Source organism: Oncorhynchus keta, chromosome 2, assembly GCF_023373465.1.
Source record: "Oncorhynchus keta strain PuntledgeMale-10-30-2019 chromosome 2, Oket_V2, whole genome shotgun sequence".
Lineage (NCBI taxonomy): Eukaryota > Metazoa > Chordata > Actinopteri > Salmoniformes > Salmonidae > Oncorhynchus > Oncorhynchus keta.
Window position 1 is genome coordinate 78,277,574 of NC_068422.1, and position 20,248 is coordinate 78,297,821.

Consider the following 20,248-nt stretch of genomic DNA (forward strand, 5'->3'; position numbering starts at 1 on the left):
CTCAAAAACATCGAATTCGAAGTGAATGCAGAGGTGAAAGCTTCAGATATTAACATATTTTTATATCAGCATTTGCTTCATCACAAATATTATGTTTTATGTAGATAACATGGCATGACATTAGTTACAAATTCAAGTGTGGACGAACAATATATTACGCTTTTAATAACTAATTTCATCATTATTTGAATCGATTATTTGTATTTATAAACAAACCCACTGAAACGATAGAAAATGTTTTTTTGCTCCAAGAATCGAATTGTCACACCAAGGTATTTAGGTACATTCTGTGGAGTTATCTGCCCTCTAGTGGTCTTTTTAAACTGAATAGGTGAAGTATCACTTATCAAACGCTAGAGTGCTACAAAGATTCGACACTCCATGTCTCCCACTGGACGAGACGCACTTTGGTGGTCCACACATTGACGCTGTTCTAATAATGTAATAATCATCGGAAAATACAATATTCAGCATGAATTGACATTTCCCTTGGTCCTATGTTTAAAAAACATAATTTCATAAAATAGTATCACATCTGGAGGCAATTACAGTTTATTAATTCGATTTTACTTGTGTGTAGTGACGTTTATGTAACTTGAGAAGTTGACTTCATCTTATTCAATGATACTGTTGTCACTCCATTTTATAATTGACTTGTGAAGTTTTTTTTTGTCATGGAATTTGGTAAAACTACCTAATGTCTTGAATTGTAAATTTAGTCGGTTGGTAATGTTATGGACTTAGCTACATAACAGTCGTGAACGCTGCATTACTGATACAGTATGTGTGGCTGTGCTGCACGACCCGAAGTATCGTGTTATTATAGGAGGGGCAAGTGTAGCGGGTTGGATGCCCTTCAAAAGCCTCTCGTCTCGCGCCTTACAGTCTCACTCAACCAGGGTAGTTGAGCTGAAAGGACCGCGCCCAGCACCTCTCGACACCATGGGACTCACACACGATCCAACCTTCCAGAAACTGGACAAATGGTACCATGAACATGCTCTGCACCTCAACATGAGGAAGATGTTCGAGGAAGACAAGGAGAGATTCCACAAATTCAGGTATCTTTATGGTTGACTTTAGTATTTATTTGTTGAAGATACACACAGTATCCTTATTCTAAAAAAACATAACATCACCAGTGTAACATGTGATTTCAATTCAAATGCTGTCCATTAGAAAATGTTGTCTTCACTTCAGGCTACCTTTAGACAAAGCCCATAATATGTCATCATGAACAGATGCTACTGCCAATAAAAAAACGATTGTACAATTTGAGATCTTCGCTATTGCATCAGTGACATAATTCATTCAGGTGCAACTGTCTCCTTCCCCAAAATATGAAGTAGTGCCTTTTATCAGAGTAGCTTATGGGCTTCCACACCATAAAAAATGCACAGCACTTCTGTCTGAACTCTCTTCATGTACTGCTAGTGGTGTGCTGGTGTGTTGTCTGATGTCTGTCTGTATTGCTGTCTGTATTGTAATAACCCTAACCTTCTTAAGTGCATTACAAGCACTTCCACATACACAAGCAAAGAGTATAATTGGGATACCCTGCTTGCCTTGGAATTATAAATAGGTGGGTTTCGATTGGGCTACCCCTCAAATTCACTACAAAATGCTTGTGGTGAAACAAAACAGATTTATATTTGTTTCATGGTAAATGGCTGTTTGATTTTGTAACTTGTGGGCAAAAGGTTGTTGAGTTAATTGCCTAAATCCAGAAACAGACAGAATTACATATAGAATCCCTAATTTAATAGGATCTCTGTGGCAACAGATCACTCACCCTGTCAAATGTTCTGTCTGAATAGCACAACGCTGAAGACAGATCATGGAGACATTCTGATTGATTACTCTAAGAATCTCATCACTGAGGATGTCATGAAGATGTTGGTCGAACTGGTAAATGGCTGCTTCTCTATCATTATGATTCAAATAACACAACAATTACAAATAGCCATACTGTATTTGGCATTTACCTACAGTCTTTATAAAAACAGTCTTCTTCTGCTGTGCGTCCAGTACCATATCAACCTTTCTGACATGGAAGGCGCATTTGCCCACCGATAGATGTATATATGTTTTCTCTAGGGCAAGTCGAGGGGGATTGAGGCCGCCAGGGACAAGATGTTCCATGGAGACAAGATCAACTTCACTGAGGTGCGTATCTGAGCTTTAGCCTGAGCGTGGTTTATTATCAATGTTATTATCATTGTGATAATGAATGGCCAAATGTAACACACCTGACACCTCAGAAATTGGTTTGAAACAAATAAATGGCACTAGATACATTTGCTGTAATTCTTATATCAGTGTGTGTGTCCTTACTGTATCTTCTCCTCCTGTTTGGTTAGGGCCGTGCTGTGCTCCACGTGGCTCTGAGGAACCGCTCCAACCATCCCATCATGGTTGACGGACATGATGTGATGCCTGAGGTCAACAAAGTCCTGGAGAAGATGAAGGGCTTCTGCCACGTGAGTGGGAGCTGACCCAAGGGTCTCAATTTCGTAGCAATCCCCCAAATCTCTTAGTGAGACCGTTTTTATTTCCAATTTGAATAGTTACAGTAACGTTTATACATAGAATTGCTAGCTATCTCCCTGTGGCATTCAAGGCATAACAAATTAAATTTGACTGAATTGTGTAGGCACTTTATTCAATGGTCTACTCGTTTGTGTCTGGTGTAGAAAGTTCGCAGTGGCGAGTGGAAGGGCTGGACTGGAAAGTCCATCACAGACGTTGTCAACGTCGGCATTGGTGGATCGGACCTGGTAAGTAAAATTCTTGCGTATCATTTGTTAAATTGTCAATATTTTTTTATTTTATTTAACCTTTATTTACCTAGGCAATATGATGTTTCACTATTAGGTGTGTAAGCCACCTCTGCCATCACTGTGTATTTGTTGTCTTCTTTGCCAGGGTCCTCTAATGGTGACTGAGGCTCTGAAGAACTACTCCAAGGGAGGTCCCCGTGTGCATTTTGTCTCCAACATTGACGGCACACACATCGCCAAAACCCTTGCTGAGCTCAATGCTGAGACCACCCTGTTCATCGTGGCCTCCAAGGTGCCCGCTTTTGGTTTTCTTTACCGTACCAGTGCATTCAATGGTTTTATTGTTTTGTCTGAACACTTGAGAGAGAGATATTCGTCTTCAAATTTGGACTAAAAAATTGACAAGAAAGACAAACAAAAAGTAATTGACAAAGAGCAAATAAACTCTACAGCTGATAATATGGAAAACTCATAAAGTTCCACTCAGCTTTAGGAGCAACAGTTGTTTGATACAATGGACGTTTCCAGTGAAACAAAGGGATCAGTTGGTGCTGCATGCCATGTCGTGCTTTCTCTCCTATGCCTCTGTAGAGTGGTAGCCAAAATTATGTCTGAATGGCTTTCCTATTGTCACCCAGCCCTGAGACTGGGTGGAGAGAGCAGCATGAACTGCTAGTGGTTTAGTACTGTACACAGTAGCCTAAACACACATTTGAAATGGAATGTCTTTGGTGTTACTGTAGTGATCGAACTGTCCCTTTTCAGACTTTCACCACCCAAGAGACCATCACCAACGCAGAGTCTGCCAAGGAATGGTTCATTGAGCACGCTAAAGATGTGGGTAGCCTTTTTACCTTTAGAAAAATACAGGGAAAGAGGTTGAATTCTATGACTGAAGATGAATGCAAAGTATGTTAAATTAAACATGGTCTTCTTTACAGAAATCTGCTGTTGCCAAGCACTTTGTGGCGCTCTCCACTGCCGGCGTAAGTTCTTATTTTTGCAATACACCATCATAAATGCAGTGATATGCTCTGCATGTGTTTCTGTAAAATAAAGTAACTTTCTAATTTGGTTATTTCTTTCTCCTCTGCAGCCCTTAGTGAAGGCCTTTGGCATTGATCCTGACAACATGTTTGGCTTCTGGGATGTGAGTGCATGTTATCTGATGATGCAGAATGTCATGTGTGCAGTGCATTGGGGGTAGTACAGTGCTCTTCCTGCAATGACAGGCTTTTGAGGGGGGGGACTTAGGCAACAGCTATAAATAGCGTAGACTTCTGACTGAAGTAGGTGCCTGGGCTCACAGGCTGGCAGCTGTGGGGTAATCAGAAGCCGCCCTCTCCAGCTCTGCCCTCAAAGAGTATTATATTATTGGTAGCGACCTTCTCCCTTGGAGAGGTTACTGTAAAGGCTGGGTCACATCAAAGGTCAGAAAGCTACATTTAGTTACATTGTTGGTATTTAAAGGGTAACGGCTCTAACATGCCGTGCCCTTTCACGTCTGTGTAAAGATAGCTGCTTGCTCTCAGAAGTAATATGTATAAAAGGCAGCGGTGTGTATTCATGGATGCCAAGGGAAGCCAGGTTTCCCCAAAATGGACCAAGAAAGAAATATTTTTGGTCTATTCTATGTTTCATAAATGTCCTTGAATTTGCAAGAGGCTGATTGCGTGTTACCGGAGAAAGCGTCCGAGCGAATGAAACAGCGCCCCTCTGTCAAATCAAATCAAATTGTATAGTGTAGCGAAATGCAAGTGTAGCGAAATGCTTGTCTTCTATTTCCAACCATGCAGTAATATCTAACAAGTAATCTAACAATTTCACAACACCTACCTTATACACACAAGTGTAAAGGAATGAATATGCACATATAAATGTATGGATGAGCGATGGCCAAACGGCATAGGCAAGATGCAGTAGATGGTATAGAGTACAGTATATACACATGAGATGAGTAATGTAGGGTATGATAACATTATATAAAGTGCCATTGTTTAAAGTGACTAGTGATACATTTATTACATCCAATATTTAAATTATTAAAGTGGCTAGAGATTTGAGTCAGTATGTTAGCAGCAGCCACTCAATGTTAGTGATGGCTATTTAACAGTCTGATAGCCTTGAGATGGAAGCTTTTTTTCAGTCTCTCGGTCCCAGCTTTGATGCACCTGTACTGACCTCGCTTTCTGGATGATAGCGGGGTGAACAGGCAGTGGCTCGGGTGGTTGTTGTGCAGACCTCACTACCCTCTGGAGAGCCTTGCCGTTGTGGGCGGAGCAGTTGCCCTACCAGGCGGTGATACAGCCTGACAGGATGCTCTCGATTGTGCATCTGTAAAAGTTTGAGTGTTTGTGTGGGTGGACCATTTCAGTTTGTCTGTGATGTGTACGCCGAGGAACTTAAAACTTTCCACCTTCTCCACTACTGTCCTGTCGATGTGGATAGGGGGGTGCTCCCTCTGCTGTTTCCTGAAGTCCACGATCAGCTCCTTTGTTTTGTTGACGTTGAGTGTGAGATTATTTTCCTGACACCACACTCCAAGGGCCCTCACCTCCTCCCTGTAGGCCGTCTTGTCGTTGTTGGTAATCAAGCCTACCACTGTAGTGTTGTCTGCAAACTTGATGAGTTGGAGGCGTACATGGCCACACAGTCACGGTACTTGTAGCGTATATCTGATGCTGTCTGGTCAGAAAGAGTATGACATTGTTTCCGCCTGTAGCATTGAATGCAAGGGAAGCCAGCGAGCATTTGCCCTCCCTTGATAGAAAAATAATAGCCAATCAGCATTGAGCAATACTGAGTGAGCTCAGCTGTGAATTGTCCTGGCGCACCAAATAAAGTGTCAAGGGAAGCCAGTTTGGATTTGGCTTCAGACCAATCACATCATAAGCCAAACATCATTATTGACAGAAAAAAACTTGAATTGTGGCATCTCGTTGTGCTGTTGTCCTCTGGTGGCTAGCTAGTTAGGTAAAATCATCCCTTTCCTAAATTAGCCATCGATGGAGATAGGGATTTAGACTCGTGGTTTTACTTAATTTTCCATACTGGTCAATGATTATAACGGTGATTCTGACCCAACCATAAATTCATACATTGTGCCCCTGGCCTGAGGGGATGGAAGTTCAACATGTAGCCAAATGTAGTAAGGTAATGTTAACTAGCAGGCCTGCATATCGTTGCCCATGAAATGCAGTTAAGCCAGCGAGCAAGTATTTTAGCTAGGTAGCCTAGGACAACAAAAACTAAAAGCGTGTACTGTCATAGACCATTTAGGCAACATAAAAGAGGATGACATTGGCGTTTCTCTACAAGTGGGGTGAGTCAACATGTTTTTTATACTTGCACACAAACACACGTGTGTGTGTGTGTATATATATATATATATATATACATACATACATACATACATACATACATACATACATACATACAGTGGGGCAAAAAAAATATTTAGTCAGCCACCAATTGTGCAAGTTCTCCCACTTAAAAAGATGAGAGAGGACTGTAATTTTCATCACAGGTACACTTCAACTATGAGAGACAAAATAAGAAAAAAAAATCCAGAAAATCACATTGTAGGATTTTTTATTAATTAATTTGCAAATTATGGTGGAAAGTAAGTATTTGGTCACCTACAAACAAGCAACATTTCTGGCTCTCACAGACCTGTAACTTCTTCTTTAAGAGGCTCCTCTGTCCTCCACTCGTTACCTGTATTAATGGCACCTGTTTGAACTTGTTATCAGTATATAAGACACCTGTCCACAACCTCAAACAGTCACACTCCAAACTCTACTATGGCCAAGACCAAAGAGCTGTCAAAGGACACCAGAAACACAATTGTAGACCTGCACCAGGCTGGGAAGACTGAATCTGCAATAGGTAAGCAGCTTGGTTTGAAGAAATCAACTGTGGGAGCAATTATTAGGAAATGGAAGACATACAAGACCACTGATAATCTCCCTCGATCTGGGGCTCCACGCAAGATCTCACCCCGTGGGGTCAAAATGATCACAAGAACGGTGAGCAAAAATCCCAGAACCACACGGGGGGACCTAGTGAATGACCTGCAGAGAGCTGGGACCAAAGTAGCAAAGCCTACCATCAGTAACACACTATGCCGCCAGTGACTCAAATCCTGCAGTGCCAGACGTGTCCCCCTGCTTAAGCCAGTACACGTCCAGGCCCGTCTGAAGTTTGCTAGAGAGCATTTGGATGATCCAGAAGAAGATTGGGAGAATGTCATATGGTCAGATGAAACCAAAATATAACTTTTTGGTAAAAACTCAACTCGTCGTGTTTGGAGGACAAAGAATGCTGGGTTGCATCCAAAGGACACCATACCTACTGTGAAGCATGGGGGTGGAAACATCATGCTTTGGGGCTGTTTTTCTGCAAAGGGACCAGGACGACTGATCTGTGTAAAGGAAAGAATGAATGGGGCCATGTATCGTGAGATTTTGAGTGAAAACCTCCTTCCATCAGCAAGGGCATTGAAGATGAAACGTGGCTGGATCTTTCAGCATGACAATGATCCCAAACACACCGCCCGGGCAACGAAGGAGTGGCTTCGTAAGAAGCATTTCAAGGTCCTGGAGTGGCCTAGCCAGTCTCCAAAGATGTTCTATGGGGTTGAGATCTGGAGGGAGTTGAAAGTCCGTGTTGCCCAGCAACAGCCCCAAAACATCACTGCTCTAGAGGAGATCTGCATGGAGGAATGGGCCAAAATACCAGCAACAGTGTGTGAAAACCTTTTGAAGACTTACAGAAAACGTTTGACCTCTGTCATTGCCAACAAAGGGTATATAACAAAGTATTGAGATAAACTTTTGTTATTGACCAAATACTTATTTTCCACCATAATTTGCAAATAAATTAATTACAAATCCTACAATATGATTTTCTGGATTTTTTTTTCTCATTTTGTCTGTCATAGTTGAAGTGTACCTATGATGAAAATTACAGGCCTCTCATCTTTTTAAGTGGGAGAACTTGCACAATTGGTGGCTGACTAAATACTTTTTTGCCCCACTGTATATACAGTGCCTTGCGAAAGTATTCGGCCCCCTTGAACTTTGCGACCTTTTGCCACATTTCAGGCTTCAAACATAAAGATATAAAACTGTATTTTTTTTGTGAAGAATCAACAACAAGTGGGACACAATCATGAAGTGGAACGACATTTATTGGATATTTCAAACTTTATTAACAAATCAAAAACTGAAAAATTGGGCGTGCAAAATTATTCAGCCCCTTTACTTTCAGTTCAGCAAACTCTCCATAAGTTCAGTGAGGATCTCTGAATGATCCAATGTTGACCTAAATGACTAATGATGATAAATACAATCCACCTGTGTGTAATCAAGTCTCCGTATAAATGCACCTGCACTGTGATAGTCTCAGAGGTCCGTTAGAAGCGCAGAGAGCATCATGAAGAACAAGGAACACACGAAGCAGGTACGAGATACTGTTGTGAAGAAGTTTAAAGCCGGATTTGGATACAAAAAGATTTCCCAAGCTTTAAACGTCCCAAGGAGCACTGTGCAAGCGATAATATTGAAATGGAAAGAGTATCAGACCACTGCAAATCTACCAAGACCTGGCCATCCCTCTAAACTTTCAGCTCATACAAGGAGAAGACTGATCAGAGATGCAGCCAAGAGGCCCATGATCACTCTGGATGAACTGCAGAGATCTACAGCTGAGGTGGGAGACTCTGTCCATAGGACAACAATCAGTCGTATATTGCACAAATCTGGCCTTTATGGAAGAGTGGCAAGAAGAAAGCCATTTCTTAAAGATATCCATAAAAAGTGTTGTTTAAAGTTTGCCACAAGCCACCTGGGAGACACACCAAACATGTGGAAGAAGGTGCTCTGGTCAGATGAAACCAAAATTGAACTTTTTGGCAACAATGCAAAACGTTATGTTTGGCGTAAAAGCAACACAGCTCATCACCCTGAACACACCATCCCCACTGTCAAACATGGTGGTGGCAGCATCATGGTTTGGCCCTGCTTTTCTTCAGCAGGGACAGGGAAGATGGTTAAAATTGATGGGAAGATGGATGGAGCCAAATACAGGACCATTCTGGAAGAAAACCTGATGGAGTCTGCAAAAGACCTGAGACTGGGACGGAGATTTGTCTTCCAACAAGATAATGATCCAAAACATAAAGCAAAATCTACAATGGAATGGTTCAAAAATAAACATATCCAGGTGTTAGAATGGCCAAGTCAAAGTCCAGACCTGAATCCAATCGAGAATCTTTGGAAAGAACTTAAAACTGCTGTTTTCACAAATGCTCTCCATCCAACCTCACTGAGCTCAAGCTGTTTTGCAAAGGAGGAATTGGAAAAAATGTCAGTCTCTCGATGTGCAAAACTAATAGAGACATACCCCAAGCGACTTACAGCTGTAATCACAGCAAAAGGTGGCGCTACAAAGTATTAACTTAAGGGGGCTGAATAATTTTGCACGCCCAATTTTTCAGTTTTTTATTTGTTAAAAAAGTTTGAAATATCCAATAAATGTCGTTCCACTTCATGATTGTGTCCCACTTGTTGTTGATTCTTCACAAAAAAATACAGTTTTATATCTTTATGTTTGAAGCCTGAAATGTGGCAAAAGGTCGCAAAGTTCAATGGGGCCGAATACTTTCGCAAGGCACTGTATATACACACACAGTAGAAGTTTACATACACTTAGTTTGGAGTCATTAAAACTCGTTTTTCAACCACTGCACACATTTCTTGTTAACAAACTATAGTTGTGGCAAGTCAGTTAGGACATCTACTTTGTGCATGACACAAGTATTTTTTCCAAGAATTGTTAAAACAGATTATTTAACATATAATTCACTGTATCACAATTCCAGTGGGTCAGAAGTTTCCATTCACGAAGTTGACTGTGTCTTTAAACAGCTTGGAAAATTCCAGAAAATGATGTTATGGCTTTAGAAGCTTCTGATAGGCTAATTGACATAAGTTGAGTCAATTGGAGGTGTACCTGTGGATGTATTTCAAGGCCTAACTTCAAACTCAGTGCCTTTTTGCTTGACATCATGGGAAAATCAAAAGAAATCAGCCAAGACCTCAGAAAAAAATTGTAGACCTCCACAAGTCTGGTTCATCCTTGGGAGCAATTTCCAGACGCCTGAAGGTACCACGTTCATCTGTAGAAACAATTGTACGTAAGTATAAACACCATGGGACCACGCAGCTGTCATACCGCTCAGGAAGGAGATGCGCTCCTAGAGATGAATGTACTTTGGTGCGAAAAGTTCAAATCAATCCCAGAACAACAGCAAAGGACCTTGTGAAGATTCTGGAGGAAACCGGTACAAAAGTATCTATATCCACAGTAAAACAAGTCCTATATCGACATAACCTGAAAGGCCGCTCAGCAAGGAAGAAGCCACTACTCCAAAACCGCCATAAAAAAGCCAGAGTATGGTTTGCAACTGCACATGGGGACAAAGATTGTATTTTTTGGAGTAATGTCCTCTGATCTGATTAAACAAAAATAGAACTGTTTGGCCATAATGACCATTGTTATGTTTGGAGGAAATACTTGCATGTTTGGAGGGGATGTTGTTTGGAGGGGATACTTGCAAGCTGAGGAACACCATCCCAACCGGGAAGCACGGGGGTGGCAGCATCATGTTGTGGGGGTGCTTTGCTGCAGGAGGGACTGGTGCACTTCACAAAATAGATGGCATCATGAGGTAGGAAAATTATGTGGAACTATTGAAGCAACATCTCAAGACATCAGTCAGGAAGTTAAAGCTTGGTCGCAAATGGGTCTTCCAAATGGACAATGACCCCAGGCTTACTTCCAAAAATGTGGCAAAATGGCTTCAGGACAACAAAGTCAAGGTATTGGAGTGGCCATCACAAAGCCCTGACCTCAACCCTATAGAAAATATGTGGGCAGAACTGAAAAATGGTGTTCGAGCAAGGAGGCCTGCAATCCTGACTCAGTTACACCAGCTCTGTCAGGAGGAATGGGCCAGAATTCACCCAACTTATTGTGGGAAGCTTGTGAAAGGCTACCTGAAACGTTTGACCCAAGTTCAACAATTTAAAGACAATGCTACCAAATACTAATTGAGTGTATGTAAACATCTGACCCACTGGGAATGTGATGAAAAAAATAAAAGCTGAAATTAATCATTCTCTCTACTATTATTCAGACATTTCACATTCTTAAAATAAAGTGATGATCCTAACTGACCTAAGACAGGGAATTTTTACTAGGATTAAATGTCAGGAATTGTGAAAAACAAGGTACAAATCTGTCGTTCTACCCACTGTTCCTAGGCCGTCATTGAAAATAAGAATTTGTTCTTAACTGACTTGCCTATTTAAATAAAGGTAAAATAAAAAAATATTTAAACACAGAGGGAAATCATATTTAGCTAACGTTGATTGGACTAAATCGTTTTTGGTATCTTTTAGATGTCACTGTATTAGACTAAGAATAGGTGATTAGATGATGTTGAAATGTTAAAATGGTGCTGGAATAGTGGAGGCAGCTCCTGATTTCTTTACAACTTGCAGTAACTCTGTGTTCTAAATCAATAGTTGATTTGTCGTCCAAAAATGCAATATGTTCTGTGGACTTCACCGGACAGATGTTTCTCTTTTTGGTTTTGTAATGAAGCAAATGTGTGGTTGAATTTATTCTGCCACTGTGTCTTCTTATTGTCTCGGCCTTAGGCCTATATAGTGTATCATGGTGTCATAGCGTATAAACTAACAGATTATAGAGGAAACAATGCAATTATCACAACACTTGGTTGTAATATGGCTTTTTTTCTGGATTGGCTTCCCCAGGGATTTTACCCACGCACCACTACTGATAAAAGTGGCATTCGCATTGAAAATAATTATGAGAAGTGAGAATATTTAGAAGTTGGTGTCTGCCTTTTCATATATATAGGCCTACCTAGCTATTTTTTTACTTATTACACACGGTTTATTATATTATTACCCAAATGAAGTGCTGTGTAATATGAGGGATTCATTCTCTGCAGTGGGCTGAAATGTGTCACCACAGATAAATAAGGGTTAATGGTAAGGAATTTCAAGACAATGGTATGGAATTTTTAGAGGCAGGGGGCCTCTTTCTGGGGCAAGCTGTAGGACCAAGTTTGGGCACAGTTCCCTGTCTCTGTGTCACTTTCAATTACGTAAGCTGCAGAGTGCTCTGAGGTTTATAAATCTTTTCCGGACACTACCAGACACCAATGAATATAAAATACATAGACCAGAATGCACAGCACTGACATAGTAATTTGAGTAAGAGTCATGTTTCTCAGGTACATAACATTGGTGTTAGGGTCATTACATTTTGGAGGGAAAGAATACATGTTGCATATTCAAAGTTGTACTGTGAAAATGATTAAGCTCAAGAAATGTTTGTTGATATTGTGCACATTTCTAACCAGATTGTTGCTGTGTTTTAGTGGGTTGGTGGACGTTATTCCCTGTGGTCTTGTATTGGATTGTCCATTGCTCTGCACATCGGTATGTACATTATCTTGTAGGTTTATTCTCCCGGTTTAGATATTCTAATGCTTTGATCAGCTGTCTGTACTCTACCTGAGTAGAATAACCTTTGTAATCAGTTAAAAGGAGGTATTTGATATTTGAACTCAAAGTCTCTGGTCTTTTCTTTCTCCCTAGGCTATGACAACTTTGAGAAGCTTCTAGAAGGGGCTCACTGGATGGTAAGTACAGCCAATTCTTCTCACTGTCCAAAGACTTGGAAACTTTTCTATTGTTCAGATGAATACGTGTGAGTTGACCCCCTCTTGTTTCTGTAGGACAACCATTTCAAAACAGCCCCTGTGGAGAAGAACGCTCCCATGCTCCTGGCTCTGCTGGGTGTCTGGTACATCAACTTCTTCCAGGCCGAGACCCACGCCATGCTGCCTTATGACCAGTACATGCACCGATTCGCTGCCTACTTCCAGCAGGTCCGTCAGTCACTACCAGGGTTAAGAGACTTTACTAGGGTTAAGAGTCACTACCACAGTTAAGACATGACTGAGTGTAACATAAGTAAACAGCCAAAGCAAAACACAGTGAAGAATATGTCAGTCTGTGGCAATTTACTATAAAATCTATACACCCTTGGTTCTCTCCAGACCTGACTGCCCTTGACCAGCACAAAAACATCCTGTGGCGTTCTGCATTAGCATCGAATAGCCCCAATGATATGCAACTTTTCAAGCAAGTTAGGAACCAATATACACAGGCAGTTAGGAAAGCAAAGGCTAGCTATTTCAATCAGCAACTCGCCCAAGCCTCCCCCATTTATCCTTTACCCAAATCCCGATAGCTGATGTTCTAAAAGAGTTGCACAATTTGGACCCCTACAAGTCAGCCGGGCTAGACAATCTGGACCCTCTCTTTTTTATATTATCTGCTGACATTGTTGCGACCCCTATTACTAGCCTGTTCAACCTCTCTTTCATATCGTCTGATATTCCCAAAGATTGGAAAGCAGCCGCGGTCACCCCCCTCTTCAAAGGGGGAGACACTCTAGACCCAAACTGCTACAGACCTATATCTATCCTACCCCTAACGTCTTCGAAAGCCAAGTTACAAACCGATTATCAACCATTTTGAATTCAACTGTAGCATCTTCGCAATGCAATCTGGTTTCAGAGCTGGTCATGGGTGCACCTCAGCCACGCTCAAGGCCCTAAACGATATCATAACCGCCATCGATAAAAGACAATACTGTGCAGCCGTATTCATCGACCTGGCCAAGGCTTTCGACTCTGTCAATCACCACATTCTTATCGGCAGACTCAACAGCCTTGGTTTCTCAAATGATTGCCTCGCCTGGTTCACCAACTACTTCTCTGATAGAGTTCAGTGTGTCAAATCGGAGGGCCTGTTGTCCGGACCTCTGGCAGTCTCTATGGGGGTGCCACAGGGTTCAATTCTCAGGCCGACTCTCTTCTCTGTATACATCAATGATGTTGCTCTTGCTGCTGATGATTCTCTGATCCACCTCTACGCAGTCGACACCGTTCTGTATACTTCTGGCCCTTTTTTGGACACTGTGTTAACTAACCTCCACACGAGCTTCAATGCCATACAACTCTCCTTCCGTGGCCTCCAACTGCTCTTAAATGCAAGTAAAACTAAATGCATGCTCTTCAACCGATCGCTGCCCGCACCTGCCTGCCCATCCAGCATCACTACTCTGGACGGTTCTGACTTAGAATATGTGGACAACTACAAATACCTAGGTGTCTGTTTAGATTGTAAACTCTCCTTCCAGACTCACATTAAGCATCTCCAATCCAGAATTAAATCTAGAATTGGCTTCCTATTTCGCAACAAAGCATCCTTCTCTCATGCTGCCAAACATACCCTTGTAAAACTGACTATCCTGCCGATCCTTGACTTCGGCAATGTAATTTACAAAATAGCCTCCAACACTCTACTCAGCAAATTTGACGCAGTCGATCACAGTGCCATCCGTTTTGTCACCAAAGCCCCATATACTACCCACCACTGCGACCTGTACGCTCTCGTTGGCTGGCCCTCGCTTCATACTCTTTGCCAGTTCGCAGTTGTAAATGAGAACTTGTTCTCAACTAGCCTATCTGGTTAAATAAAGGTAAAATAAATAAATAAAACACCCACTCCTTGCCTGAAGGTAGGATGTGGTCGTATATTGTCAGATTTGTATTTATCAAATGGAAATGTGTTTTACTGTGCATACCAAGTCAAGGTTAAATAGCCTGATGATAATGTTGTTTTAGTATTAGTTTAAATTGAACTGAAACAGAACACTGAAGATGTTAAATTCATGTGATGTCTGTAGGGTGACATGGAGTCCAATGGAAAGTACATCACTATTCATGGCAAACGTGTCAACTACCATACTGGCCCCATCGTATGGGGAGAGCCTGGCACCAACGGACAGCACGCCTTCTACCAGCTCATTCACCAAGGTACTGCATCCTTAAAGGAACTGTCCAGTTAAAATCTGACTTTTAAAAGTTCATATTCTCTTAACTCATACCCAAATAATGTTGCTGACTGGTCCATAAGCTCTTCAACATATTGATTAATGGTCAGCTGAAATGGAAGAGTAATATGTTATATTAGTCACAGATGCAGTGTTACTGCTGTGTCCTCCACAGGAACTCGCATGGTCCCCGCTGACTTCCTCATCCCTGCCCAGACACAGCACCCCATCAGGGAAAGTAAGCACCATAAGGTAGGCTACCCCTACAGGACACATCTTCCAGCACTACCAACCCACTGGGAACAAACTGGTTAAATCAACATTGTTTCAACGTAATTTGTCACTGTATTGTGACATGTAATCTATGTGTAAGATACATTGGATCTAAAATATGTTGAATTTGTACCATTTAAAACAATGTCAGATCTTCAAAAGAATAGTCTGGGCAGCTCCTCCTACTGGAGAATGTATCTATCTACAGCTAACCTTTGACCTCCCATCCAGGCTTTTAACCAAGCCCAGCACTGCTTAGCTATGATATTTGTTTCGGACAATTACCAATATGCTATTGTGAGAATGATTGTTGAGAGATCTCCACTTAAAAATGAATGAGATTCACTGTTGCTGTCAAGTCATTCCAAAGGGAAGGTTTAACAGAGAACATTAAATGTGACCATACTTTACCACTCATATATCATCAATGATACTATTTAGGACTATATAGCATTTTCAAAATAATCAACAGCTATTGTTTTAATTCAACCCAGAATTCAACTAAAAACAGACCATACAATAGGCCTTGGGTTTCAAGCTGTGGTTGATTTCAAATGTAATGATATTTTGTTTTATTGAATTGTGTTTGGTTTTCAATGTTTCCAACATTTGAAGGAGATGTATCTTCTGCTTGGACAGTTCCATCTGTGCCGTTGACTTTGTCTGGCTTATTTACAAATTAATAATTGATATGTTGGATTCATGTCTCCATCTCAACCAAAAATTGAAGTTAAAGAATAGTACTAAATCAAATCAAACTTTATTTCAAGTGCATTTGAAATTGGATTTTTTTATTTTTTATCCCATTAATTAATTTAGATTTTTGGTTGAGATGGCGATGTAAACCAGCATATCAATTATTCATTTGTAGACAAACTAAAATTAACCCCAGACTAAGTCAGTGGCACAGATGGAACTATCCACAATGAAGATAAGTCTCCTTCAAATGTTGATATTTGGTTGCGTTGACAACCAAACACAATTCAATATCACTTTTGACATACAGTAAATACTGTAGCCTATTATTAACTTGTTGGATTCACGTCTCCAACTCAGCCAAAACGTTAAAGAATGGGATTTAGCCCGTGGCTCAGATGGAGCTATCCAAGCAGTAGATACATCTCCTTTAAATGTTGATATTTGGTTGCATTGTCAAGCAAACAAAATTCAGCACTACTTTTGTAATATAGTAATTAGCCTAAAGTTAAGGCTTTCTTACAAACTAATGTAACGTTCAACCTTAAAATGAGTAACACATCCAAGGCCACATTATGAAGTTACTGTAACCATCCATCCATTTCTTATTTCTGTATGTAATCATATAAAACATGCATGTTGCTGTAATAATCTGTATAGAATCTCAAACCACATTGATCTCTTGCACCATGTACCATGAAGTCTCAACTTCAATCCAGGCCATTTAGTTCAGCTATTAGATGAAGCACAGTAATAACCCAATCTGTTGTATAAATAAACTAAATATCTGTCAGTGTATTCCCACCTGAACTTTGCTGTGCTTTTAAATGGATGAAAGCGCAATGACAGACATTTGGGTGACAACTAAACCAAAAATCAGACATGGTTTTTCCATTGGAATTTGGTTAAGCTTTTATACAGATGGTTGAAAGCAGAGTGATAACACTTTGGAAATTCAACAAACCTCTGGCTGTCTTTTTGAGTGGGTGAATATAGGTTGTAATCCAATTAATCAACCATCTCAACCGAATATTACCCAATTATCCACATTGAAATGACGTGGTGTCAGTGGGAATAATCTGGGAGTAAATACCTTCCCATTCAGTGACTGAACTAATCATTCAGTTATTCAAGTGATGCCTACTTTTACTGTTTATCCGACAAAAGAACCTATGCAGTGTTCATGCTGTGTGATACTGGGGATAATGCTCAGGGATAATGTCATAATGGGATAATGCCTTACCTGTTGTATCCTCTGTGTCTATAGATCCTGATGGCCAACTTCCTGGCCCAGACTGAGGCTCTGATGAAAGGAAAGACCACAGAGGAGGCTAAGAAGGAACTGGAGGCCGGCGGCCTGACAGGAGAGGCTTTGGAAACCATTCTGCCACACAAAGTTAGTGAGAGCAGATCCCTCATGGCGCAAGTCCACTGCAGCCCCAGTCCGGCTGGGCTTAAACCCTGCTGTTATACTGGGGAGATTGTGTGTCTATTGCTAGGACAGACACTGTCGCTCTGATAGAGATGTGCGTCCTCTTAGTGGACAAAATAAGTTTTGCATCAGGATGGAAGAAGCTTCAAACAGGGTGAAACACTGTATAATTACAAGTATGCAACAACTGTCTTACAACAGGTTGTGTGGTTCTAAAATTTCCTCTTGTTCTGCTGTAAGGTATTCCAAGGAAACAAGCCAACCAACTCTATTGTCTTCAAGAAGCTGAACCCATTCACACTGGGAGCACTTATTGGTAAGAGCTGAATATGGACCTGTGAACCAACAACCGATGATATTTGAAATATTGATCAAAATAATGTATTTACTTGTTATGCTCCCAGTAACAATGTATGGTGTTGTTTGTTTCACAGCCATGTATGAACACAAGATCTTTGTCCAGGGTGTTATGTGGGAGATCAACAGTTTTGACCAGTGGGGGTAAGTGTGACTATTTGAAACCAAGCTCCTCTATAATGTGTAATCTATGACAGATTATAAACAGAGCCTTTATCCTACAAAATTGTATGAAAAAATGTTTCATTGACATTCTATTCTGTCCACTCTGGTCAGAAGTTTACATACACTGAGTTGACTGTGCCTTTAAACAGCTTGGAAAATTACAGAAAATTATGTCATGAATTTAGAAGCTTCTGATAGGATAATTGACATAATTTGAGTCAATTGGATAATAATTTGAGTCAACCTTTGGATGCATTTCAAGGCCTACCTTCAAACGCAGTGCCTCTTTGCTTGACATCATGGGAAAATCAAAAGAAATCAGCCAAGACCTCAGAGAAAAAAATTGTAGACCTTCACAAGTCTGGTTCATCCTTGGGAGCAATTTCCAAACGCCTGAAGGTATCACGTTCATCTGTACAAACAATAGTATAAACACCATGGGACCACACAGCCGTCATACCGCTCAGGAAGGAGACGTGTTCTGTTTCCTAGAGATGAACGTACGAAAAGTGCAAATCAATCCCAGAACAACAGCAAAGGACCTTGTGAAGATGCTGGAGGAAACAGGTACAAAAGTATCTATATCCACAGTAGAACGAGCCATATGTCGACATAACCTGAAAGGCCGCTCAGCAAGGAAGAAGCCACTGCTCCAAAACCTGCCATAAAATAGCCAGACTATGGTTTGCAACTGCACATGGGGACAAAGATCGTACTTTTTGGAGAAATGTCCTCTGGTCTGATAAACAAAAATAGAACTGTTTGGCCATAATGACCATCGTTATGTTTGGAGGAAAAAGGGGGAGGCTTGCAAGCCAAAGAACACCATCCCAACCGTGAAGCATGGGGGAGGCAGCATCATGTTGTGGGGTTGCTTTGCTGCAGGAGGGACTGGTGCACTTCACTAAATAGATGGCATCATGAGGTAGGAAAATTATGTGGATATATTGAAGCAGCATCTCAAGACATCAGTCAGGAAGTTAAAGCTTGGTTGCAAATGGGTCTTCCAAATGGACAATGATCCTAAGGATACTTCCAAAGTTGTGGCAAAATGGCTTAAGGACAACAAAGTCAAGGTATTGGAGTGGCCATCACAAAGCCCTGACCTCAAGCCCATAAAAAATGTGTGGGCAGAACTGAAAAAGCCTGTGTGAGCAAGGAGGCCTGCAATCCTGACACAGTTACACCATCTCTGTCAGGAGGAATGGACATAATTCACTTAACTCATTGTGGGAAGCTTGTGGTAGGCTACCTGAAACGTTTGACCCAAGTTAAATCATTTAAAGACAATGCTACCAAATACTAATTGAGTCTATGTAAACTTCTGACCCACTGGGAATGTGATGAAAGAAATAAAAGATTAAATAAATAATTATCTCGATTATCATTCTGACATTTCATAATCTTAAAATAAATTGGTGATTCTAACTGACCTAAGACAGGCAATTTTTACTAGCATTAAATGTCAGGAATTGTGAAAAACTGAGTTTAAATGTATTTGGCTAAGGTGTATGTAAACACCCGACTTCAACTATCTCTCTATCTCAGAGTTGAGCTGGGTAAGGCTCTGTGTAAGAAGATCGAGCCTGAGCTGCATGGCTCCAGCGAGGTCCACTCTCACGACTCCTCCACCAACGGGCTCATTAACTTTATCAAGAAGAACCACGCCTAACCTGCCACCACCTACCTCATCCATCCTCCCTGTCCTACGCCCCTGCTGATGGGGGGTGTCTGGGTTGTAGTGAAGGTAGACTGCAGCATCAGTCACCACGCAGAGGAGTATAAGCACTTTCTATGTTTTTAATCATCTGTCAGTGTCTTGTTTGTTTGTTGTGCCATCGGACTGTATTTTATGTACTGTTGTATGTTTAAGCAATAAGGCCCGAGGAGGTATGGTATATGGCCAATATACCACGGCTAAGGACCCTTCTTATGCAAGACGCAATGCGGAGTGCCTGAACACAGCCCTTAGTCGTGGTATATTGGCCATATACCACAAACCCCTGAGGTCCCTTATTGCTATTATAAACTGGTTACCAACATAATTAGAAGGGTAAAAATAAATGTTTTGTCATACCCGTGGTATACGGTCTGATACACCATGGCTGTCAGCCAATCAGCATTCAGGGTTTGAACCACCCAGTTTATAATTATGGGTTTACCACTGTAAAGGGGAACGCTACTGTAGAGTGAGCCTGTGGAGGGGAGTGTAAACTACATCCCAGACTATCCCACTCCACTGATGGGGAGTAAGGCTTTTAATAAACATATTTAAACCAAGCTATTGTCTGTTTCCTTAGTTGATTATAGCCTGCATTCGGTTCAGAGGTTTGCAGTTGCTGACAACCCTAGAGGATAATGATGCATTTATGTATGAATAATGGAAACCACTTTCAAACCACACTCTCAATAAATCCAATGAGTTTTACTCATCGGGGAATGTAAGTGTTCCTTTATATCCAAACCATCACTAGATGGCATTAGAGGACCCCAGATTTGGCCCAGTGTAAACCAAACCAGCCTCAGAGTTTGTTCTTTGGAA

At 41.1% G+C, this 20,248-nt stretch overlaps 1 protein-coding gene across 2 annotated transcripts; it reads left to right on the forward strand.

Annotated features, from left to right (window-relative positions):
• The first annotated feature begins 10 nt into the window (after positions 1-10).
• On the forward strand, positions 11-19,986 carry LOC118360722 (glucose-6-phosphate isomerase). Of its 2 annotated transcripts, XM_035740070.2 has the most exons (19): positions 11-33; positions 900-1,061; positions 1,818-1,908; positions 2,098-2,166; positions 2,361-2,480; positions 2,694-2,777; positions 2,926-3,072; positions 3,546-3,617; positions 3,722-3,766; positions 3,877-3,930; positions 12,256-12,316; positions 12,476-12,519; positions 12,616-12,768; positions 14,637-14,766; positions 14,959-15,035; positions 17,020-17,148; positions 17,425-17,500; positions 17,619-17,685; positions 19,255-19,986. In XM_035740070.2, exons 1-19 carry the CDS (start codon positions 26-28, stop codon positions 19,376-19,378), a joined length of 1,713 nt encoding a protein of 570 aa, XP_035595963.1. In that variant the 5' UTR covers positions 11-25; the 3' UTR covers positions 19,379-19,986. The 2 variants fall into 2 exon arrangements, with proteins under 2 accessions (XP_035595963.1, XP_052340545.1); XM_052484585.1 differs by lacking the exon at positions 11-33 and having other exon boundaries at positions 846-1,061.
• Positions 19,987-20,248: the final 262 nt, after the last annotated feature.